The sequence below is a fragment of the Colossoma macropomum genome, unplaced genomic scaffold, assembly GCF_904425465.1.
Source record: "Colossoma macropomum unplaced genomic scaffold, Colossoma_macropomum, whole genome shotgun sequence".
NCBI lineage: Eukaryota > Metazoa > Chordata > Actinopteri > Characiformes > Serrasalmidae > Colossoma > Colossoma macropomum.
The window spans coordinates 35,491,750-35,518,062 of NW_023494784.1; the positions used below are offsets into that span (position 1 = coordinate 35,491,750).

Sequence of the window (26,313 nt, forward strand, 5' to 3'; positions counted from 1 at the left end):
CCATTTGGCAAATACCACAAAAAAAAACACAAAAAAGAGCCCCATGTGTGTTTAAGAACAACGACACTGCCAACCACAGCAAGAGTAAGCACAGCTGTTTCTTGATTAATGAGAGACTGAGGGCGAGAGAAAGAGAGAGAGAGAGAGAGAGAGAGAGAGAGAGAGAGAGAGGATGGTGTTTTCATAATGAATAGATGAATGGCTGTTGATTAGTTGGAAGAAGAGCTGCTAGGAAAATGTGACAGCTGGAGAGAGAGAGGGAGAGAGAGAGAGACAGAGAGATAGAGAGAGATTGAGAGAGAGAGGGAAAGACAGAGCTTTTCTTTGAATTGACATCTATCTTGTGGTGAGCTGTGAGTGCTGTCTTGGCCTGATAAAGCCTGCTGTTCTTCTTCCACACAGACTGTCCACAACACAGGAGAGTAGCCAACCTGCTCCATCACACGCTCAAACACACACAAACACGCAGCAGCAAACACACAACAGAGACTGGCATCACTCCACCAGCAAACTCACACACACACAGACAGACATTCAGCAGCCATCAACACATCACCACAGCAGTCACCATTCATTACAGCTTAAATCTGTCAGTAAGCTACTCAGCAGACCAACACTCCTCTTTTATCTTTCACATCTCAGCCAAATTAGATCAGAGTTTAAAAGGGTGCAGGGAACAAAAACAGACAACGAAAAACACAGAATGTTTTTTTATAGAGTGCAATCAACAATGGGAACATAATCACTTTTAACTGTTCAATGAAAACTTTTATGTTGTTATTCTTTTAATAATCACTTATAATCACTTATATAATCACTCATAATCCTAATTAGTTATAGTGTCACTAATGACTTTGACATAAATTATGTTGTCAAAGAATTTTGACTTAAGAATTTGATATTGTGGAGTAGCCAGCTCTCCACTGTCTTCCTTCAAGAGTGCCATGTTAGATGAAGAGGGCTATCTGATGCTAAGATGTGTTAAGTATCAAATATAATCATCAAAAAATTAAAATGATCATTAACAAAATAAAAATAATCAAATTAAAAAAAGACATTGAAATGGTGAGCAGAGAAAACGAGCTTTAGCTGGAAGAAACACATAAACTCATCTCCTGTTTGGGAACACTTTGTTTCCCAGTTAAGTACAACAATGACGGGCAACTAGGCAATGAGTGGTAGACGGAATGGTGGCAGTGTGCCGGTGTGACGCGAGTAACGAGTATCCGTGCTAATGCCTTGTAATGATCAGTTAATTTAATTTTGAGATGTGGATTTATAGTCTACACAGTTTTTGTTTACTTTTATTATTATGAGCATGTTTTCCAGATGCATGTTATATACATCTTTCACTTATGTTTATATAATTGGTATTTATTTTTTATCTTCTTGATATACATTATGCTCATGTGATACATTTACCAGTTGCAAATGATCACCCAAATGCAAACAAGCAGTATTTATGATTTCATAGAGTTATCGATGATGGTGTGAACACGTCTTAGACTTCTCAGTGTTGATTGGCGTGTGTGAATATTTATTGGTTTATGTGTGAGTCTGTGTCACCATCTATATGTGTTATCTTTCATGTTTATGTCATTTGTAGATTGTTTGTCATTTGTAGACCAATTTGTTTGAAATATGTCAAGAATTAAGGTAGCAAAACACAGCACTGAGGCCAGCAATACCAGTAATATCAGTAATGTTAGCACTGGAGAACACCTTCACTAGACCACACTGCACAGTACTCAAAGGATAACTATGGATAAATGAATGAGCAGCAAACTAACAAAAGCAACAGCAAGGTGGAAAGGCCCAGTTCACATTCAGATGAACCCTGTGCTCACATGATGAAAATAATACTACTGATAAGTAATAAATACATCCTGATAAAGCTTATTATACCCACTCTTGGCTTCTCTATTTAGCTAGAACAAAACCCCCGGGAGGATTTTTACTTTCTGGACCTGAACGAACCACCTCTGCACTCATGTAGCTGTAACAAAATGCATTCATTTTTAAATGAGAAATAAAACTTTATCTAAAGTCAAATTTAAACAAACACTACAAATATGATTGTTAGCAATAAACTATGCAAAGAATGTAACTTATCATTGTTGATTCTTTCAATGGTTTGACAGCCCAAGTTTCTGTGTGTATTGTGTGTTTCAGGTGGGTGTGTGTTACCTTCTGTCTAAGCTGAGCACAAATGTGTTGCTGGTGTGTGCGATGCTTCTGCAGGTTCTGCTGTTCTCTATGCTTGTCTCTGGCCTCCTCCAGCACCTCCAGAGCACGGAGCAGCAGCGCAGTCCAGTCCTTGCTCCAGCACTCCAACAGCAGCCTCTCACGTGCTTCACTGAACCTGTACCAGTCCCAGCTCCGCCTGTGAGCACTCTGAAACCACACACACACACACACACAGGTTGTGAGAAGACACTTGTGTATGTCCTCCACCCAGAATTGAAGTGGAAAAAATATGTTCTGTTACTCCCATTTTTGGCATGTGTCTTTACTAAAGTGCCTCCTTTACATTGAATTTATTGTATAATATAATACTATTATATTGTGTGTTACCCTTAAATATTAGCAGGTCAGCAACAAAAACTTGATGAGAAAAGAAAGGAGAGAGGTAACAACCTGGAAACACTAAAGTTTTTCAAAGGTATTCCAGGCATAGTTACAGTCGCTAGGCTATGAAGGTCCAACTGGGTAAGCCAATCTGATACAGCGCCACCCTGAATATGCATTTGAGCATCTATTTTTCCCTAACAGGCAGCATAACGCCATAATAAGTTTTCAGGGACCCCCCCTGAAATTTGATTTTGAGACATTCAGGGGGTCCAAGAAATTAATTAGGAGGTCCCAGACCCCCTAGATAGCCCCTGTATTATGCACCTTGGATCCAGTCATGTCACCACTGATTTGATAGTCTTGGAATGCGAACTTTTCTGCATTATCAGAACATCACTGTTTGCACGTTGAATGTCATGACACTACAAAACAAAAGCTTAAGAAACTACCAAGGTCTGGACCTCTGTGTCTTATGGCCCTTATCGCCCACTACTATAAAAGTGGAAGTACATAAGAAGATTCCAAACAGCAACATAGAAAGTGCCTCTATTCTGTATTGGTGGGCACTGACCTACTTAAAGCACAACTTTCAAATGCAGCATTGCAGTGCTAATGCGTAGGACCATGACTGAACTCAAGTCTAGGAGGCCCTCACAATGCATAGTTTATGGCAGCAGCCTCAAAAAGCTAACAGACATTTAGTCAGCATAAGACTGTTGACAAATGAAGAAAAGAAGGTTTTAGCGAGGGAGTGATGTAAAGAAGGAATTAGCACTGGCGGTGAAGGAAAAAAAGCATTAGAGAGAGCAAAAGGAGAGAAGGAATTAGTGTAAATGTGAAGACATTAATATAGAAGTAAGGGAGAGAAAGGCATTAGTACAGAAGTACAAGAGAGTAAGGCACAGCAGAGAAGTAATAGAGAGTAAGTGGAGAAGGCAATAGGGAAGAAGTTTAGTGAAGAAGCGAACTAGAGAAGGCAGTAATGTGGTAAGTCAAGAAGGTAAACTCTCAGTGTAGAGGAGTAGGACAGAAAATGCGAATGTAGAAGTGAAGTTAAGAAGGCATTAGTGTAGAAGTGTAGAAGAAATAGTGTAGAAGGTATCGGTGTAGAGGTATAGAGAGGCATGAGAGGCATTATGTATCTGCTTAGTATTATTGGGAGAGAGTTAGCTGGCAGGAGAGCTGCAGTAAAACACCATCACACAGCGAGAAAAGCAGCAGAGCCAAGCATGAATATTACTGCAGCGCTCAGACAAGCTCAGACAGATCCATCACGATTCTCTTTGTCAGGAGGTTTGAGAAAATCGCTCATAAATTTCAGTATAGAACTTTATTTGTCAGATACTTTGTGTGTCTATGTGTCTGCAGCTTTGTACAGCTTTGTTGTGTCAGTCTGTGTGACCAAATACAGTAATGTGGTAAGTGGTCACCCAGCCACAGATTTCCACATTGTTTAACTGAAACTGCTAAAACCAATTTTGTGCCTGGTAAAGCTCCACAATTGTATGCAAAAGTTTGAACACCCCCTGTCAAATTACGTTTAGTTGATTTAGTTGAGTTATATATGTGATATAGTTATGTATGTATTTGGCAAATTATGACACATTCTGTATGTCACTTTACATGATGTCACTATGTATGTCAAAATTTTAGCCCAACTTAAACCACCCTCCTGCACCCCTGACTGAACGTGTCTATAGGAGACGCTCACTTCTAAAGAGCATCGCTCTTTCATTCTGTGTGTTTGTATGGATATGGCCCATCATCCCTGAGTGAGATGAGTCATGTTTTGATGTGGAAAATGAGAAGTCCCTGTAGTCAAAGAAACAAATGGACCTCAGTGCGTTCAGGACACGGCAAGGACCATCAGATGGCTTTTCCATTAAACCTATGAAAGGTAGCAGGGGCTGGATGGGCGTGACACTACTGACAAGCCACAAGGGGGCACTATAACACGGACAGCCCATCTGCTGCTCATGTTACATTGAGAACATGTTCTGAAAGAGTATAACAAAGTTAAAAAACTACAGGATGGGTTCCAGAAGTTATACAGTCATAATTCACATATATACAAGTATTACTTGCATGCGTATTGCTACATTTATTATACTGAAACAGTGTGGTACAGACGACACAATGAAATGAGGGAGTAACTTATTGATTACTGATGATGTAGAAAACCACTAATTGTTATATAGTTATGCTGCTATGTGTGCACTATGTGTATATACTGTATTGTTTTTGCACCAGTAAGCCAAAACTGTATGACCACCTACCTAATATGCTGTTCGTAGCACAGATCATTTAAGTATGTTGTAAGATGGAGCTTCCATGGATCAGACTTGTTCTGGCACATCCCACAGCTGCTCAAATGGATTGAGATCTGGGGAATTTGGAGGCCAGAGTAACACCAACCATTCTCAAACTGTTGAAAGTGGCCACCGCTGTCAGGGAATCCCATTGCCATTAAGGGGAGTATCTGGTCTGCAGTGATGTTGAAGTGTGTATGACGTGATGTAAAAAAAATTAGACTCATTGGACCAGGTGACCTTCTACCATTGCGCCAAGGTCCAGTTCTGGCACTTGCGTGCCCACTGTAGGTCCTGTTGATGACGGACAGGGTAGCATGGGCACTCTAACTGGTCTGCGGTTACACATCTCCTATGCAGCAGGGTGCGATGCACTGTCCTGTAGCAATCATTAAACATTTCTGTGACTTGTGCCACAGTAGCCCTTCTGTCTGTTCAGACCAGACAGTAAAGCTTTTGTTGCTCTTGTGCATCGACGAGCCTTGGGTGCCCACCACCCACTCGGCAGTTTGGGATTTGTCCCCCCTCATATCACTGTCGCTAGGTACTCACCACTGCTGACCAGGAGCAGTCCAAAAGCCTTGCTGTTTCGGAGATGCTCTAACCCAGTCGTCTGGCCATAATCATTTGGCCCTTGTTAAAGTGGCTCAGGCCTTCATGCCTCACGCATTTCTCCCACACCCCACATGTCGACTACGAGAACTGACTGATCACTTACCCTCTAATATGTACCCGGATTGAATTGAATGGAAAATGTGGTATGAAAAGTTATCAATCAACACAGGAGGATTTTGCATGCATTTACTAAGCCTGACGATTCTCTCCTAAATGTGTAGCTCCATTGGAAAAACAGTGAATCCTCTGGGCCTGCTTTAAAGGAAAAGTTTAGTAAAAAATCAGGTTTACACATTTTTAACTTGTTTTAACAGATGTAGTTACCCACAAAAGACATGTTTATGTTTGAAGCTTGAGTTCTTAGTTTTTACTAATGTAGCTAACAAATAAAGGAATTATATATCTTATATACCACTTAGCATCATGTAAATTGCATGCCAAAATCCATGAGTTTAGTCCATTTTTAAGTAAAAGTTTCCTGAATAATCTACTTTGAGTTAATCTGAAAAGAAGTACATATATAAAAGTACATAAATTCAGGCCTTAAGATGGCTGGTACATTTTAGCAATGCAAGATATTTGCATCATTTTTTAAGATAACAGTATGTTACACAGTGTTAAACACCTCTTATGTAAGTCTATTTAAGATTACTTTACAACTCAATACAGTTTAAGGTAGTGCCTGAAGATTCAGGCATGCCGTCTGACAGTGCTAATTGGTGGACTATAAGCTCTCATGACTCGTTAGCTACATTGGCCCTTCAGACACCAAACACATCTTGGCTGATCGATCACATTTCGGCAAATTGGCCAAGTGGGCAAATCTGATTTTTCACTAAACTGTTCCTACAGCTTAAAAAACTGTGGTGAAACAGGGTTTCCTGTTCACTCATTAAACAGATAACTCTAAGAATACAGAATTCGTCTAACAGACTGTAGAACCATATACTTGGTATGTGTTACAACGAGGTAACCATTAATGAAAGCGCATATGCTAACATGAATTCCCCAACTCTACATGAATATTTATCCATTGCACGACATCATTAAATTCAATATGGCATCTGAGTGAGTTTCACACCCCTGATTTAGGGCAGCCTCTGCTCACCATGGGTGGGCAGCTGTGGATGTGTTTTAAAAAGAACTTGTTTCCCCTCAAGGCCTTTCATTTAGCCACATTCACTCAAACCGTTCAACTCTAATTATTTCCCAAAGAGGGTGATTAGCCCAGGAACGCAGTTTCAGCCTTTAAAGAGAGCCATTGTCAACAATTCGTTTGATGCCGCCGTTTCTCTTTTTTTAAATGAAAAAGGACAGAGAGTACTAGAAAAGCAGGAGGAATCAAAGCAGAGAGAGAGAGAGAGCGGGAAAGAAAGAGAGAGGGGCTTATTGCCGTTTTTCATTCCTTTAACACACTTTCAAGATGTGAGAGAACTGAGAGAGAGAGCGTCAGAGAGAGAGTGAGAAAGTGTTCCTGCCTCGTTCAGCTGCAGGTAAATTGGGCTCAGAGTGTTTTATAGGGGAACGTTTTCTCACTTCAAAGTCTTGAATGGGCAGAGGTTCAGAGGGAGCCTGAGCAATGCTGCCCACCTGCGCTGTTTTACAGCCTGAGCTCTGTAATCCTGTGGTGGTCGCCACACTAAAAATCAGGCTTCTAAAGCCGCATTCAGTAGAAAACAATAGAAAATATAAAACGTAATTGCACACAATTGCTCTGCAGTGCTGTCACTGTGACACAGATAAAAGCTAAACTCATGCACACTGCCCGTCAAATGCTTGGGGATACTTAGCTTTTGGTCAGAGGAAGATTTTCCTTTCTGGGGAATCTAGATCCAACCACAATCTGCCACACTTGCTCCACCTAATTCACTACTTCTGAAGGCCTTGTTTGGCTGGATCAGATGTGTTAGTGTTAGGCGAGTGAGTGCAGCATGTTTTATACAGGTTTGAACTAAACTATGCAGGAAAGCAGATCTCCAGGATGAGGGATGGGGGCCACTGCTCTAAGCACCGGCCCGATCATCAGGAGATCGCTGATGATGCCACAGCCATGGCCGGGAGAACAAGAGAGCACAGTTGGCTTCGCTGTCTCATGGTGGGTAGGATGGCCCTCTCTCTCCCTCCATTACTCACCACCATGCTAGCCACCACAGACATCTGTTAGCTGAAGTAACAGAATTGGCGGCTAGCATTCTGCTCCAAGCATGTTGAGCTGTCCAATGATGTTGCGTTAGTAGCAGTTTGAAAAGATGTGGTGGCGCCTCACATGGCTCGGAGGAAGCATGTGCTAGCCTTCACCCAATTAGCACTGGTAGTATTGTGTGTTTAGGGATATGTAGCTAACAAGCATAATTGGAAATGACTAATTTTTGGAGAAAATTGGTTGGAAAATTGATAAAAAAAGGTCAAATGATTATTTGGGCTGAACTCGCTCTTTGATGAATGTGAAGCTGCATACTGGAAAATATAGCCAAAGTGTTAATAATTACACTTTCAGAAAAAAGCGTTCAGGTGTAGTTTGGTTCAGCATGGTACAACATGTTAAGGTGCAAAAGTGGTCCTTAAGGTCTAATTATGTACCTTATATAAGATTTAAAGGTACACAATAATCACTTTCATAAGTGATTTCAGAACAGGGTACATGAAGTTTAAAAAACCTTTTAAAAATGAAATATGGTAAAGTTATTTTTCTTAACTAAAGGCCACTCTAGACTGTGCAATAACCCCAGTCTTATACCTGTATTACATGTCACACTGCAGCAGATGCTGCAAATGCAATCTTGGTGAAATTCTATGACAGACTGTGTGAATTCACTTGTGCTTCAGGTCAGATTACATGATGAAGATTTTCTGGTGATAGATCAGTGATGCAAAAAAATGACAGCTTTCTGCATGTGCCTTCTTGTTTTGGCTGAAAAGGGCCACACAACTAAAAACCCTGTATTAAACAGCAAAGAGAGAGAGTTTGGAGCTGTTCATGGCCCAAGAAAAAGTGCAACCTAGAATGTCTATTCTCCAAAGTGCGCTTGAGGTTAGTGTGCTAATTTTTCTGGCTGTCAGCTCTCTTTCAAATCAGGTCACTCTGTATAAGACAGTCTAAGGCAGTGGTCGCCAACCCTTTTCTAGGAGTTCTACTTTCCTGCAGAGTTTAGTTCTGGCCTGCATCTAACATGATGCCTTCCCCTCACCTCATGTCGGCCTTACACCAAATGACTCTTGCACCAAATGACTTTTCAAGCAAATTTCACTGCCTCTGACAAATTACCAATGTCAGAATAAAATCTGAGGGTCCTGCTTGAGTTGTGATTTCGTTAATAAGACGTAATCAACAATGTCGAATAGCTGCACGTTTTGTTGATAGGTAAGTTCATATATTAGTTAAGAAACTGTGCATTTTACAGGTTAATTAATAAAAATAATCTGGAGGACAATATCCCAAAACAATTCTGCAATGAACTGGGCTAAGCCCCAGATCCTTACATGCCCAGTCCACGCCCTGGAGGTGGACATTGTCAACAAATCTAGTTGGTCTTGCAAGTAGTGACCCTGCAAGATCCCTAGTCTTTGCAAAATCATAGTCTATGACTAAAAGCTCTGTGACTGATGACACATTGTATGGCGAGCATAACACTAATGCAGCTGATCCAACTAATCAAGAAGTCGTGAAGAAGTTAATTAGCTGGAGCAGCTGTGGTTGGAACTAGATTCCACAGGAAGGCAGATCTCCAGGTCCAGGGTTGGTGAACAGGTATCTAAGCTAATGTATCTAAGCTAACACATAACTTGTAAGCAATACAGTTTTTACCTTAATCTCTCTCTCTCTCTCTCTCTCTCTTTCTCTCTCTCTATCCTGCACACATACACTAAGCTGCTCGCTGCTCACTGCTCAGTCACATTGAGAAATTTTGGATCAAAATATCTGACCCTGTCAGAACCCTGTCAACTCTGCTTAAGACCCCATACACCTGGTCATATTCATGCATCTTGAGCACCAGGACAATATCCAGCAGAGATTATCCACATAAAACTGCAGTTAAACATACACCCAAGATGCATTTAAAACAGATTTAAATCTGAGCATTCAAACCACTTCAAGAGGTGTCATGCTAGCCAGATGTTTTGCAAATGCATCTGAGCCAAATTCGACAACGAAAACCTCTCTCAGTACTGTGACTGCGCCCCCCTCTGCTGTTCCCCATATGGGGAAAAACGCCCTCCGGACTGCTATCAATACACGGAGGCATCACTGCTCCTTCAGTTCAGCTCATGATGTGAGTTTGATAACCTTCAGAGGCCCAAGCTAGTTAAAATAAAGCTCACGTTTGGTTAATCTTGACTTCACCTCATCATTATTCACTGTTTCCCTGCAGTACATTACGTTTTAAAGCAATCTGACTAAAAGGAGCCGCAAGTGTGAATGTATGTGGTTAAAATCTTATCAAGTTACAATCCTGATACAAATTACGTGGAACAACTAGGTGTAAATGAGGTCTAAAGATACTGAAGATGTAACCTTGAGGGCACCACTCCAGTGATAGCTTAAAACCTTTTTTTCCTGAGAGTGTAGCGGTTTTGTGTTTAACACACCTTTTGTTTGTATTTTTTTCCTGTTTAATTGAAAAGTAATAGTAACAACAAATAATATTTTTAAAAATTCTAAAGACTTATCCCCAAATTTTGATGGACATTCAATTCATCTCCAATGGCTAATCCAATATAGCATATCATAGCTGTCCAAAAAAAACAAATACCTCAAATTTTCCATTTTTGTTTTTCTGTATCATTTGAGCACAGCAGCTGCCCTTTACATTGTCTGAAAATTCACGATGAATGGACCAATAGCAATGCTCCAAAACTGTTAGGAATAAAACCTCTTTACATTTACTTACTTTAAAAGTAAATAACGTTTTTGCACTGTAAAATGATTCAGTGTTTTAACTTGGTTGCCTTAAAATTTTGAGTTCACCAAAGTTTAAATAATACATTAACAAAATGTAAAACAGGTTTATTGTTCTGTTAACTTACTATAAGAAGTTCAATGAACTCAAAATGTTAAGGCAATCAGGTTACTTACTCTTTTAAGTTAAAACACTGAATCATTCTTTAAAGTGGGTCCTCTCCCCTCAAAGTTGCCATTTTGTAGACACTCGTTTTTCTTTGGACAGCAACGATAGTCTTCTTCAAGTGGCTTTCATTCAAGCATGAATGAACTGTAGGCCGGTGGTCGGCAACCCAAATGTTAAGAAGAGCCATTCTGTCCTTTCAATAAAAATCAAATCAAACCACCATGGAAGTCACAACATTTTATCATCTTGGCTGTAAATATGTCTCAGTATGTACTAGTAAAAGCTAAAAGTATAATATAAACAAAATCGCAGACTTACTTTGCTCTGCTTCAAACTTCAGCACAGATATAGCTGCTTTTCTCACATCTCCAGCAGGAAACTTTTCAACAAAAGTAGAACAGTTTCTTGTAAAATGTCTCTCAACATTCGACTTTTTACTTTTTCCCGTTCCACCTTATATGGTTCCTGAGGCACCAGAATGTAACTGCTGCACCATTTAAGGTGGAGCAGGAAAATTCAAACAAGAAGCTGGTGAATGAGAAGCTGAACTTCAGCTTCACAACTTTTTAGTGTTTGACAGTTTCACGTTGCAGATTAAACATACCCAGGAAACCAGCTGGAGTGATTATAAATGCAAATTAGTAAAATTATCACCATTCATCTTAAATCTCTCTCTTTTCATTAGCTACTAGCTAGGGCAGATTGTTATCTGCATTGCTATGGTGACCAGCAGTCTGCACACCAACCTTCAGGGTTAAAAGGTAAATTAGCAGTTATACATTAACTCCAGCATTTAAGACCATTTATTGTTAAAACTGTGTTAGAACGATCAGCAGAGCTTTATTTTACAGCAAAAGAGGATTATTTCATTTTTACCTAAAAATCTAATTCTGCTGTGGAGCCACAACAGAGCCACCGACCCCTGGTCTAAACATAATTTACACATTTTCATTATCTGAGAATAACTTTACAGTTTGCATTGTAGTCCTTATTGTTACTGAACAATAAGCCCTATGATGTACTAAGCCTGGTTTTAAGGGGTTAATATGGGTAATATGGCTGATGTGTATGTTTCTGTACATGTTGAGACAGTAACACAGTGTAAATAAATCAGTCCTAACCTCTACTATTTGTGAGTTCCATGTTTCTTTGTGTGTTTAATGAACTACGCACATTGTGTTGAGCTGCTACATCTTGCGGAGTGTGTAGTCTGCACTTATGCTAATTATATTTGATTAATTGATTTCTATACTAATAGCCTGCTTCCTTATCTCATTCGGTGACGGAAAAGATCACGGCTCTGTGCAGAGTAGCTATCGCTCATTGCTTGGCAGTTGAAAGCCAGTGAAAAGACATTTGTTAGAATAGATTGTGCTCCGTACCTCCACTGTATGCAAAGTAGTATAACATAAAGCGATTAGTGCCATGCCTGAACAATAGCATCCACTTAACATGACTAATGATTGCCAAGTGGCAGGATTACAGTCATTTGTGAGAAGGGCACTTTGATTGGTGAGAATGTGTGTGTGAGAGACCATGTAGTGACTATGAGTGTGTATGTATATATATATATATATAGTAACTTAACTTTTAATGTAAATCTATGTAGTGACAGTTTTCAAGTACTTTTGAAGCGTTTCTGAAATGTCAACACAATGTGAAGGACAGCTGCTGCTCTAAAATAAAAATAAAAAAAAAATAGAGATACATGTTGCTATGATATATATAGTACATATGAGACATATTATTATTACATATAGGACTTATTATATATAGGTGCTTACACATATATAAATCATATGGGTATGATGCCACGTTCTGACACTGCATGAAAACAAACACGTAAATGTGTGTGTGTGTGTGTGTGTGTGTGAGAGAGAGAGAGAGTTTTTTGGATTTAAGTTGGCATACACTACAAAGCACCTACACAGAATGTGGTGCTGAGAGGCTGGTCGGATCCGGTCATTTCTGGAAGGTGTGTGTGTGTGTGTGTGTTGTGCCCATGAGTGCAGCACCCAGCTGGAACAGACAGGAAGACAGGTCTCCAAGAACAAGCAAGACACCCTGGCGGTTGTCATGGTGATACAGACGGAGGTTGCAGTGAGCGGGCGATGGTGTGTGTGTGTGTGTGTCCAAGGGTGAGACGTGCCCACAGAGGGTGACACTGCACATCCTGTGTCCTGTCAAGCACATCATTCACCAACTCTCTACTACTGCATTATAAGACACATCAAAACGTGCATGTGTGTGTGTGTGATTAATATATACTATATGGACAAAAGTATTGGGACACCTACACATTACCCCTACAGGATCTTTTATGACATCCCACTCTAAATCCATAGGCTTTAATATGGAGTTGGTCCCCTTTGCAGCTGTAACAGCTTCCACTCTTCTGGGAAGCTTCTACTAGATTTTGGAGAGTGTCTGTGGGAATCTTTGTCCATTCTTCCAGAAGAGCATTTGTGAGGTCAGACACTGATGTTGGACAAGAGGCCCTGGCTCGCAATCTCCTTTCTAGTTCATCCCAAAGGTGTTTGATGGGGTTGAGGTCAGGGCTCTGTGCGGGCCAGTCAAACTCTTCCACACCAAACTCTCCCAAACATGCCTTTATGCACTGTGCTTTGTGCACTGGGGCTCAGTTATGCTGGAACAGAAAACTGTTCTACACAAAGTTGGAAGCATACAATTGTACAAAATGTCTTGGTCTGCTGAAGCATTAAGATTTCCCTTCACTAGAGCTAAGGGGTCTAGGCCAACCCTGAAAACAACCCCATATCATTATCCCTCCTCTACCAAATTTTACAGTTGATACAATGCAGTCTGGCAGGTAACGCTCTCCTGGGATTTACCTAACCCAGACACATCCATCAGACTACTAGATAGACACACGTGATTCATCACTCCACAGAATATGAGTCCAGTGGTGGCGTGCTTTACACCACTCCATTCGACACTTGGCATTGTGCATTTTGATCTTAGGCTTATGTGTAGCTGCTCAGCCATGAAAACCCATTTCGTGAAGCTCCTAAGGCACAGTTCTTTTGCTGATGTTGCTTCCCGATGCAATTTGGAAGTCCTTAGTGAGTGATTCAACAGAGGATAGGCACTGTGCACTTCAGCCCTCGGCGGCCCTGCTCTGTGAGTTTGCGTGGTCTACTGCTCTGTTGCTATGCTGTTGTTGCACCTAGGCGCTTCCATTTCAAAATAATAGCACTTACAGTTGACAGGGGCAGATCTAGCAGGGCAGAAAGTTCACAAACTGACTTGTGGAAGAGGTGGCATCCTATGACAGTGCCATGTTTAAAGTCACTGAGCTCCTGAATTCGACCCATTCTACTGCCAGTGTTTGTCTATTGAGACTGCAAGGCTATGTGCTTAATTTTATCCTCCAGGTTAGCAATGGGTGTAGCTGAAACCCTTGAACTCAATAATTAGAAGGGGTGTCCAAATACTTTTGTCCATATAGTGTATTTTCAGAGTAAGTGGGTAAGTGATTGATGGCCCAAGATCAAATTAAAGGTAAAAAGTGACTAGTGGAGTAAAGAAAGAAAATAGAGACACTGGGAGAGGAAGGGAAGATAGAAAGAGAGAGAAAAGAGAGAAACAAAACAGAGGTAGAGAGAGAGAAATGAGAGAATAATGGAAAGGAGAGGAAATTGATGGAGAGAGAAAAAGACAAACAGAAAGAAGGAGAGAGAAGAAAGAGAAAGGGAGAAGAGAGAGGGGGAGAGGAGAGGGATAGAGGAAAGAAAGGAGAGAAAAGTTATGAGAAGAAGAGGGAGATAAAAGACAGAAAGAACCACAGAGAGAAAAGAGACAGGAAGAGACAGAAATAAAGAAAATGAGACGAAAAAGAGAAAGAGAGCAATTACTATCAAAAATTCAATTTAGACAATGTGAATTATCTCAGCACTGCAACCTTTTAAGCAGACTGCGTTTGGCCTGAGAGAGAGAGAGAGAGAGAGAGAGAGAGAGAGAGAGAGAGAGAGAGAGAGAGGCAACATAAGGAGATGGAAAAAGAGTGAGGAACAGCCAGTTTTCGAGGGCACAGCTCAGAGGAAAAGAAAGACAAAGAGATCAAGCATCCATTTGATGAGAAGATGACCTGGCACTGCACTAACCCCAGCTTCTGCCCCAGCTAACTGCAGGGCAGAGATGTTGAATGAAAGAAAAGCAGCTAAACTAAGCAGAAGGATGAGGAACAAATAGAAAGAGCCTGAGTTTAATGACAAACAGTGTACACTGTATGTCAAAAAGTATCCAGACACCCCTTCATTTGTGTGAACATCAGTACCTGACCTCACTAATGCTCTTGTGGCTGAACACAATCAAATCCTCACAGCAATGTTCCAACGTCTAGTGTAAAACCTTCCCAGAAGAGTAGAGCAAAGGGGGGTCAAACCTCCTATTCCCATGGAAGGATGCACACAGAGAGATGATGCGTGGGGAAGTGTGGACTGACCAGCTCTGCCGTGGGGATGTGGGGTAAAACTCTGTGGAGCATGTCCATACAAAGGCCTCTGTGGTTCCTCAGCTGTGGACAATACTGGCACACAGTGTGCAGGAAACGCAGGTGGTCCTCTTCACACCAGCCACAGTTCCTGATACACACATACCACGAGAATAAAAAAAAAACATTATGTAATGTCAATACAGTATGCTTAGTAAAACACTGAACCTTTTTTTTTGCTCCCATATCAAAATCCCCAGAGTTTAATTAACTCATAGTGTTTCATTTGTATCCAGCTGGCTTTATATGTGGGTCTTAATTCAAAACTGACTGTAGATATAAATTCAGCACTGGGATTTTGCTGGGCAAGTGGCATCTACAAGCTAATGTCCTGTATCTCTAGAATGGAGTGCCTTCCTAGGCCATTCGCAAATAAAATGTATAATAAAGTATAATTTTCTTAAAAATGTTGTCAAGTGGTTCCACACAACTGTGTTAAGTAAGTGTGTTAACAATATTTACACAACAAATTCAAATAAACCCCACAGTATTTGATCATTTCATAAATAATTCTTGAAGCATTATGTATTATTCATACATTCATTTCCCTTAATATGGTTATGTTCAACAAATTAAAGTAATAAATAAGCAATACAGGTTTATAGACTTAAATTAAATCTGCATATTTAGTTGCTAGTTGTTAGTACAAAGCTGTACTGCACACTTGAAAATTATGGTTCTATAAGGGTTCTTCAGCAAAGAAAACGGTTCTGTAGATGGTTCTATATAGAACCTTTTTGACAAGGTAACAACAGAACAATGCTTTTTGGTGCTATACAGAACCCTTTTCAAAAAGGTTCTAGATAGAATCATCTATAGCACATTCTCCATCAATCTGAAGAACTCCTTCACCATGCAAAGAACCCTTTAATCATGCAAAGAGTTCTTTGAGTCTTTACAGTTTTATACAGAACCATTTTCTTTACTAAAGAACCCCTGAGGAACCATCATTGTGTGTAGAAAAACTCACTCAGCAGCAGGGCACATGGTAACTCACTCTTGGAGCCAATAAGTCCAGTTAACCTGAATGTTGTAGCACCTCACACAGACCAATTAAATTGAAAATTGGTAAACATCTTCAATGTGTTTATGCCAGGGTTTGGTTACAATTAGGCAATGCATGGGTGAGTTTTATTAAACTGAGTGGGAAAGACCTGCCCACACAATATGTTTTGGCCATACTGTATTAATTTTTATTGATAACTTTTTGATAATGAAATTATGATATGAAATATATATATGAAATAATAATGCTAAATTTTTTATAAAGAAATTTTTTATAAAGAAATTTTGACATTTCTAGTCTGAAATCCTAAGGCTAGTTTGAAAAGTGTGTGTTTTAAAACAATGGGCAATTATAGAAAAGAAATTATAGATTATATAGATCTATATAGATTATAGAAATTACTAAATTACTTTTATTGACAAAGGTATCAGGCTTACAGACATGAGTTACTTGAGCCTTGCTGCATGTACATAAGATGAAAGGCATGCGTAGTGCTCCCAGTGGCTGATACCTGTTAAATTTCAAAAGTGAGCAGATTTAAGTTTTGTGGTGATTGGCCAATACTATGTGGTCAAACACCTGCTGAAATCTGATTGGCTGATTGTGGCCATGTCTTTTTCAGATATGATGTCAGTCTTATAGGATCTGAGCCATCATAGCACACAGTAGCAGTTTGCAAAATCTCATGTCAATCAGAAAACCTTTGCTTGTGTGATTTTTTCTTGCATATCATAACTGGTGATGCAGCTCTACCTATGACTCCCCAGGGTACATGCTTGTGAAGTATCCTAACAGTCAGTCAAGCACTTCTGAGTCAGAGCTGTACATGTGCTGTTTTAACAATGCAAGCTCTGCACTGTATTTGATTGGCATCTGGTGACTATATGATGTTGAAATTCCAAGAAATATTGAATGATTGTTTAAGGTCTATTTCTTAGGACTCGTTTTGCACCAGATTTGTGCAGATCAAGTAAAAACCTAGTGACTAGTCTGAGCTCAATTTTTAATAAAGAACAAGCTCTTTATTCTCTGAACATACCTGAGTTGCAATGCAACAGACGAGTTTCTGAAGCTGTTTTGACAAGGGAACGTGTTTTATAATCTCTTTGTGAATTGAAAATTAGAAAACAGGTTGTTTTGGTTTTTAAACAAGGCCTTTATAACAAACTTGTCATACATACATTTGACCTCATACATCAACAATATTATACATTTATGCGGCAAGTTTTTGACATTTAAAGATCAATAATCCGCTCAAGGTGTTGCAGTGATTTTATCTCACCTCACGAGTGCTTAGCCTCTCTTAATAAGCTTTAGAATAGTGGTCATGGAGGTACTACTCGGGGGCCGTTGGCTGTTACATTATAGACATTTAACCAAACATAATGTTAAATAAGACAATTATTGTAGATTATTTGCAAAGAAGAAAAAAATGTATCAAGCACATATAATATATCAAGCTCAGTGACTGTTCTGGCAAAATGCAGGTTATGTTTATATTTGCAGAGCAAGACAATGTAAAACTTTTCACTTTTTTAATCATATGGAATTTTTCCATGCTGGATAAATAGTTAAAAGAGTCTTCCAAAAGGAACAATCCTGGGGCTGAGCCATCTACAAATGATGCAGCCACTGTATATCAGACTGAAAGCGAATTGAATTGAGCCAGAACCCAATTTGCAACTTTCCTCTCTTCAGCCTGACATCCAGCACTCAGTAGCTGCCAAACAAGTTCAGCCATCTCATTAGGTGAAAAGCGACCAGATCAGTAAAATCTTCTTGTGGCTCACAGAAGCTTTTGTGGTCATTTGTGTGGGCCACAGATTTCAAAAAGTTGGGAACCCCTGCTTGAGAATATCACAAGACATACAATATGTTTTTTTTTCACATCATTTGGTTCGATATTAAATATGTGAGTGTGAACTAAGCAAACCAGAACTAAAACACAACAATGTGTCTATTTCCACGGTGGTCCAGTGTAAATGCCCCTTATCGTCTAAGGGTGTTGAGCTGCACAGTAGTGCTGGATGACACTTTGAAAAGATATGATGGCTGTTTCAGAGGCGTGTTGTGTCTAAACTCTCTTAGGGGTACCATTATCATAATATTACAATAGTGCTTATGCATCAGCACTGGCTTCTGTTTCTGGCAGTGCCTCAGCTTGATGGTCTCTGTCTCAGGCATATTGGTACTAGCATAAATATAAGACAACATAGCAACATAGGGACTCTCAATAAGAACATCTGCCAAATGCCATAAATGAAAATGATCATACTCATAGTGGAGATCTACAAAAACTAGGACTGACTCACATAGAGAAAAGGGCTTTAAACTGATACAAACTGATAGACATGAATATGATAATAAGATATTTTTGGCCAGATCAAACTGAACTTTAGCTGAAGTTATATTGGATGAGTAGTTGCCTGATTTCAATGTGCCACACAGCAGTAAAATACCCTTCTGTCACTGAAGCATAGCTTTTACAGCACATATTATAGTAGTGTCATTCATTCAAAGTGCCACTGAGAAAATTCATATCACACAAACTCGACAGCTCTAACATCATCACAGCATGGCGGGGGGGGTTTGATCACAAATCATATCGATAATCAGGCCCTCCAATTTTCCTGATTACAGATTCCTGTCCCTATTTATCATCTTTCCTGCTGTTCCCTGCCTTACTGTCCTGTGCAGCAAGATAGCAGTGTGTGAGTCATCAGCCCCCCATGGGGAGTTTGGAGAGCTTGCTCTTTAGACTCTGTGATGTGGATGTCGTTTTGAAGCCCCCTCTCGCAGGTCCTCAGAGTTGAGCTTAGCTATTAATTGGGCTTAACGAGCAACGGGGAAGCTGAGACGGTGGTCAGACACCTTAATTAGCTGTGCGCTGTGAGGAAGAGGGTGATGGGCAGTGTACAAGGCCGTTATACAAACATATCTCGTGACATATCACTCCCGCATTGCCAAAATCAAACAAGCTTGTGATTTTAGCGGGAGTCATACCCTGGCAATCAAAAAGAATTACTCAGATATACACTAGATGCAGTACACTGATATTCAGCAACTGTTTTTGATTTGTTTGAAGGATCTATAACATCAAAAAATAACTGGTTAGTCCACCAACATGATGGAAGATGCTGCACTGTTTAGAGTGTTAGTTAGTAACAGATTATACTGTATGTAATCTGGATTACATAATCTGATTACAAAAAGTAGTAAGGAATTTGTAAAAAAAGGTATGATTAGATTACAAAGTACAACATCAGTAAATCAGTCTATTAATTCTTTCTATTCTATTATTAATCTATTCATTTACTCAGGGCTCCTATAAACTACAATAGTTGTATCAATATGACTGATGACAATCGTTATGAGTAGCTTTGGGACAAAGAAGAAAAGAAGCAGATAGATTAGAGATGGATCTTCCAGTGTAGTTTTATAACACTGATTTATCAAATATGAAACCAAATAAAGCAACCAAAAGATCAGAAGAAGAGGATTGCAGTGAAGAATGCATGGGAGCTCCTTTAGACCAGGGGTCAGCAACATGCAGCTCCGGAGCTCTTTTACTGCCCTGTTGTGGTTCCACAGCAGAATTAGATTGCTGATCATTCAAACACAGTTTTAACAATAAATTGTCTTAAACACTGGAGTTATTGTAGCCTATAACTGCTAATTCACTAACCTTTAACCCTGAAGATTGGCACGCAGACTACTAGTCACATAGCAACACAGACAGCAATCTCACCTGGCTTCAGCTTTGCAACTTTTTAAAGTTTTTTTGACAGTTTCTCAAGATTCAATGTATCAGGAAACCAACTGGGGTGATTATAAATGCAAATAAGTCAAATTATCAATATTCGTCTTAAGTCTTTCTCTTTGCCTTTTCATTAGACACTAGCTAGCTTGTCATTTGCCAGCTTCTTGTTAGAATTTTCCCCTTCCACCTTAAATGGTGCAGCATTTACATTCTGGCACCTCAGGCACTACTTAAGGTGGAATGGGAAAATTCAAACCAGAAGCTGGCGAATAAGAAGCTGACTTTAGCCTCCTAAAAAGTCAAATGTTGAGAGACATTTTACAAAAAACTATTCTACATTTGTGGAAAAGTTTCCTGCCGGTAAGTCTGTATTTTTGTTTATATTTTTAGCCTATACTCGGACATTAGCACATATTGAGACATATTTATAGCTAAGAAATGGCTCCCAAAGTGGTTTATTGAAAAGAAAAAAATGGCTTTTCTTATCATTTGGGTCGCTGACCCCTGCTTTAGACCATGAAAGAAAAAAAAACTTATAATAGTATGACAGATAGTGAGCCAGTCATCAAAGCTAGAGACAGACCATTAAATTATCTCTTATAGCTTATGTTACGTGTATTGTTTGTGGTGGTGCTAAAATGCCTACTACATGCACAAAAGGTACTACAGTTGGTTTTAGTGCTCCTCACTCTAATACTATGCATTTTAAGGAGCTGCACTGTTGAGGGGAGTGGACTCTGCAAATTGAGAACCTGGAGTGATTAACTGACTCAACTACCTTTACCACTCTGTGTAAAACAGGATCAAATAGTGCAACAATTCAAGAATAACGTTTGTTCGCCTATTTTAGGGTATTTTATGTGTTGTTTTTTTAGATTTGCTGTTCAGCTGTCCATTGGTATTATTTTTATATTTACATTTTGGAACAATATTTGCACTTGAGTCCCTATTGATGGTAGAAGTTTTATTAAAGACCGTGTGGGTTAATTACTCATTATAGTGAGACTCTGATAATATTCCTTCTCCGTAATTATAGCATTTTGAGTTATTTATTTTTTTCTATGTTTTTGTGCTCTTGAAGTGTACCATTTCATCACTCAGCGCTGATATTACTTTGGGATTTTGTTTTTTGTGACAGGATGTGCAGTTTGTGGTGTTTTGTTTGTTGTGCTGACATTATTTATTTCTTTTTTTGAAGTGTTGTGCAATTCTGGTTGTATTGGTTTATTTAGATTTGAAGGTGTATTGATTTTTTTGTACCCTTCTGAGCACTTGGCTTTAATACTTAAACTGTGACAATTACGACTGGTTCCCATGTTTCTTATTTCCTTCTCTTGTTACTCTTTATGGTTACATTGAGAATTTCGTGGACAGATCTTAAATTATTTTTACTGAAAGTTAATAAATAAATTGTAGATATTGTGGAACAGCTCTGTCTAACTCATTTAATTGAATATTCCAGCATGGGGCCCCCTACCCAGTAAACTGGGGTGGCGTAGCCTGGGTATGCTGTGTGGGGTGTTGTCTAGGAATTTGTTCCTTCGACACACACTCCGGTCACATTTGGCTTTACAGAGTGGTGAACCCCTCCCCATTTTTACTTCTGAAAGACTCAGCCTCTCTGGGATGCTTTTTATACCGAATTATGTTACTGACCTGTTGCCAAACAACCACCAAGTGTTTTTTTAGCATTACACAACTTTACCAGCCTTTTGTTGCCCCCGTCCCAACTTTCTTAGAACGTGTTGTTGGCATCAAATTCAAAAGTTTTTCAAAAAACAATAAAATTCAGTTTCAACATTTGATATGTCATCTTTGATATATTGATGTCATCTCAGTAACTGTTTTACTACCTCAGTAACTGTTTTACTACTCAGTACTTGTAATTGTTTTACTACCTCTGTAACTGCTATGTATATGTATGTTATCTGACGTAACTTACAGATCACATCACGTTAAAAATGTCTGCACCTTATTCCACTACCTCATGTCCAGAAATCTGTGCTGTGTCGGTGCTACACTGTCTGGTCTGTTAACTGTGTCTAATGTCTGTTTAATTTATTGTATTTATTGTATTGTTTTCTAGCTTAATCCTTGTTTGCACACTGTCTGCACGTTCGCACTTTGTACTTTTGTATTTTTGTACTTTGTACTTTTTGTTCCTTGTTGCACCGTGTTGTTCCTGGAGGAACGTAATTTCGCTCCATTGTGTACTTGTACATAGATGGAATGACAATAAAAGCCTCTTGACTTGACTTGACTTGACTTGACTTGTAGCATTTTCCTTTAAAAATATGGTTTACATGATTTGCATATCATTGCATTCTATTTTTATTTACATTCTGCACAGCGTTCCAACTTTTTTGGAAATGGGGTTGTAAACTTGCCTCATCTTGCCTTGCCTTGCCTTTTTCTCTCCAGAACTTGTCATGTATTAGCTCATTCACAGATCTCTTGTTAGTTGCATTTGCATTTATTTTCTTTGTGGTGATTCCCAAACAGTTTGTTTTTTAGTAGTTTGACTCATCCATGTCTACAACTGGTCAAAATACGCTCTAAATCGATTTATATATTACCACAATGGTAATTAGCAAGTTTGCATTTGACATAATTTAAATGGCAAGTCATGCTAAATCAGTCACAAAACTAGTGCCAGCTGTGCTCATTAAAGTTTAGCATGCGCTAAAGGTTTTGTGTGCTCCTTAGTGAATATGGCTGTATGTTTGTTTCCTGCATTTGCTTTCATCTTTTAATATGCATCAATGCTTCAACATCATGTAGCCAGACTTCACTTAAATCCAGCTCTATTACTTTGGAGATTCTAAGCTGCTTAGTAAACACACATAAAAACACAGGAGGATGCTGGTACTTCAACTCTGGAGAAGCAGTTCTTACCAGAACTTCATCCAGAACTGCTAACAATGCTAATAATGAACAAAGCCTTGTTTGTTAGTCAGCAAATGAGCTTGCAAATGAGATGTGGTCCATGCTAGTTTCAATTTGTGGTTAACAAGAGGCTTGGGAAAAAGACAGGAAAATACAAACCCAATTCCAAAAAAGTTAGGATGTTATGCAAATATAAAGAGAAAATGATTTATAAATCTACTTTGACCTGTATTTGAACAAAAATAGGACAAAGACATGACAAGATATGAACAGTAACAAGAAGCTGCTCTCTGTAGACTCTGTCCATATTTCTCAAAAATGTTATGGACATGAGGTAGAGGGACTTGTTCTCTTGTATAGAGCTGATGGAAACTCAGCCTAAATTATTTTTGTGACATTTCAGCTATTTACTTGACTTGAATTCAACAGCTGGATGGAAACCCGGCTTCTTATACCTTAATTATTCCTTCACTGAATGTATTTGATCTGTTTTATTTTTTCAGTCTTTCATGTTCAGAATTTCTTTTTTAATTTTTACATATTTGTTTTTACTTTCTTGTATTGTACACATGCTCTTTTCTTTTATCAATTTTATATTGTTTATTTACTGCTTCACATTGTAAACGATGTGCATGTGTCACCTGTCCATGCCCAGCAGTCTGTTGTGCACTGTCTCCAGGCGTTGTGTGTATTTGTCTGATAGGGAGTGAAAGGCAGTGATGAGGGACAGTTTGAGGTCAGTGTAAGGGCAGTCTGCGGTCAGGACCTCTTGCGGCACCCTCACCAGAGCGGCTACACACTCATCCACTGCTGCAGTGTCCAGACTGGCCTGTGGAAGAGGACCATGTGTAGGAAGGCAGATCTTACTTTTATTCAACATATCTGATCATTATATTGCATAAAGTGTAAATGCACTGCACACTGTAAGAAAAATCATCATTACATCACAACAGCAGAAAGCTTACTTCAGGATGGACAGTGCAGGTAGTGCTGCAGTGGTACAGGAGTTTGTACTAATCGCATTATTTAACAAAGATATTGGAAAAATACAAAGCTTCTTAAACTGATTTTCTCAGGTCGATAGCCTCAACTATTTCTGTCATATATTCATGAAACTGCACCAGCCACACATTTCGTTTCAGAGTTTAATGAAGGGTGTTTTTTCCACCACACATTCGAAAACAATAACCAACCCAATTGGGAACCAACTGAACTTATGGTTCTAGTTCATTTTCCACCTGCTCGAGAGAAAGCTGGAACTGTTATAATAACCACGACTGATGGAAAACAGAAAAAAATAAGTAAAATGGTCATTATATGTCACTATAAAGTGTCTGATTTGGCTAATTAGCTATCTTGCTTGCTAGTAAATGGAATTTATTGGCTGATATGAAATGATATACTGCCCTATACCATGCTAACTCCAAGCAAGGACGGCAGGGAGAGGAGAACCGCGAGCGAGAACTGCTCTCATGGCTGTCTTCGGGGCCCGAGGGACGGCCTCATGCCATATGCTCATTTTAGTAAACTAGCTACTGGCTACATATCATCTTACTGTACATTCTGGTGCACCTGTTGGTCACGTAATAGTGCTTAGCAATCATCTTCATCTGAAACAGTAAAAGATTGGCTAAAATGGCTTTAGCTGCAAATGTTACCAAACACATAGGATCCTTCACTGGGTTTAATACTACTTAAAGCAGCTCTACCAGATTTTGAAAGCTGGAAAACAGGAAGAAACATAAGTACATTCCAATATGTTCTTTAATGTTAACATTAGAACCTCAAACACAAGATTTTACTATTATTGCCAATGTTTTGTCTGTTCTGTTTGAATTTATAGTAAATCGCACCAAAACCTCAGCTCTGCCACAGTGACTGGATACTTCCACATGGAACTACAGCCAAATTTTGTTTACAGACATTCTGATTTTGCCTATAGCCTGTCTAAGCACACCAGCTATTCAGGAGTGCAAATCTCAGACAAGATCACTGTATGGCAAAGGCTTCAAAGCAACATAATCACATAACACTCCACCACAGAGCTGTAATCATTCTACAGCTGATTAGAATGTACCGGTTTGAGAGTCACAGTGCAGGTAAACAAAGGTAGTTTGATTTTATTTAAACTTGTCTTTGGTCTAGAAATTGTACAGTGTGTGAGGTTTCTAAATGAAATCATATAGGTTAACAGCACATGACCAACATGGGCTGCTGTTAATAGCATAAATGTGTGATCATTTAATCACACCGACAGGACTGTGCTAAAATATACACTGATGAAAACATCATCGGTGTGCTAAAATACACAGTGATGAACAGCGCTAAGAGAAGCAGCAGTGTTATTAGTACCTCCAGTCCAGAAGCAGAAAGCTCCTGTTGGAGTGAAAAACCCTCCTCTTCCAGCTTGCCCATCAGAGCCTGCTGCTGTTCCTTCACAAATACCACCTGGAGAGAGAGAGAGAGAGAGAGATACTGTCATAGCTCCCAGTTTATGAAATTCACTTGCTTAAAATCTCTGCCATATTTCTTCAGTGTCTTCTCTGAAATCGCAACTTAAAACTTTTCTACACTCTGAAAATTAAAGGTGCCAAAGGATTTTTTAGGGTGATGCTACTGAAGAGGCACATTCAGTTCCTTTCAGTGGATGGCTCTTTAGAGAGAACCCTACATGAGATTTGTGGAAGTGAAATGTGTGGGTGTGAAGAACAATTTCAAAGTTCCTCCATATCTAGGAAGGACCCTTAAATTGGTACACTGCAAAATGTAAAAGCCTTACACTCTCAGAACAAAACTTATGAAACTGTCACTGGGGTGGTATCCTCTCAGGGTACATCTCAGTACCTTTAGTCAGGGAACATAAGTGTACCATAATCAACTGAAGTTATATTTTCTAAGTTGTATTGACTCCACACACCCCGTCTCATCTCCAGGCTTTTTATTTCATTGTTATGTTATAAAACATTAGATTATAAAAAGGTACAAATATGTATTTTTCACCTGGGAAAACTTATTTAAGGTACACAGTTGGACGTTAAAACCACTGTTGTACTTCTGAGGGCACATTTACATTGTTTGTACCTTGATGAACAGAAATGTACCTGCACAGAACCTTTATTTCTAATAAGCCTGGGATTTTAAGGGGTTAGACCTTTAAAAAGTTATTTACACTCACAGATTTCTTTATAAATGTAACGGTGGCAGACAGAACCAGACGCTCACAGACAATGTTTGATTTATGAAGTTTATTATCAAAGTGTTGATCTAAAAGCACAGTTGAAAAACAGAAGCACAAAGTTGAAAACCCTACAGCTTAGCATGTTTCTTTCCTTGTTTGTTTTTTTGTTTGTATTTTTGTTTGGTTTTTGTTATTTAGAGACCTTGGGCTTAAACAAGACAACATACAAAATAAGCATTTAATTACCATTCTTTTTGTTACTGTTCAGCAAGTGGAAGTTCATTCCACCACCTGGGTGCCAGGACAGATCAGAGTCTTGATGCTTGTCTTCTTTTCATCTTGAAGGATGGTGGTTCTTGAAACTTGAAGACTTGAGGTACAGTGAGTGTGTTAACCATTGCCATCCTGT

General features: G+C 39.2%; 1 protein-coding gene across 2 annotated transcripts in view; it reads right to left on the reverse strand.

Moving 5' to 3' along the window:
- The window catches only part of LOC118807946 (coiled-coil domain-containing protein 148-like), a 95,158-nt gene that overhangs the window by 29,049 nt on the left and 39,796 nt on the right, over window positions 1-26,313 (reverse strand). For both annotated transcript variants that reach the window (XM_036570163.1, XM_036570155.1), the window contains exons 8-11: window positions 25,079-25,174; window positions 23,368-23,555; window positions 15,027-15,165; window positions 2,188-2,394 (exon numbers count right to left, since the gene is read on the reverse strand). In XM_036570163.1, the coding sequence (XP_036426056.1) occupies window positions 2,188-2,394; window positions 15,027-15,165; window positions 23,368-23,555; window positions 25,079-25,174 (630 nt within the window). The remainder of the gene's footprint in view (window positions 1-2,187; window positions 2,395-15,026; window positions 15,166-23,367; window positions 23,556-25,078; window positions 25,175-26,313) is intronic.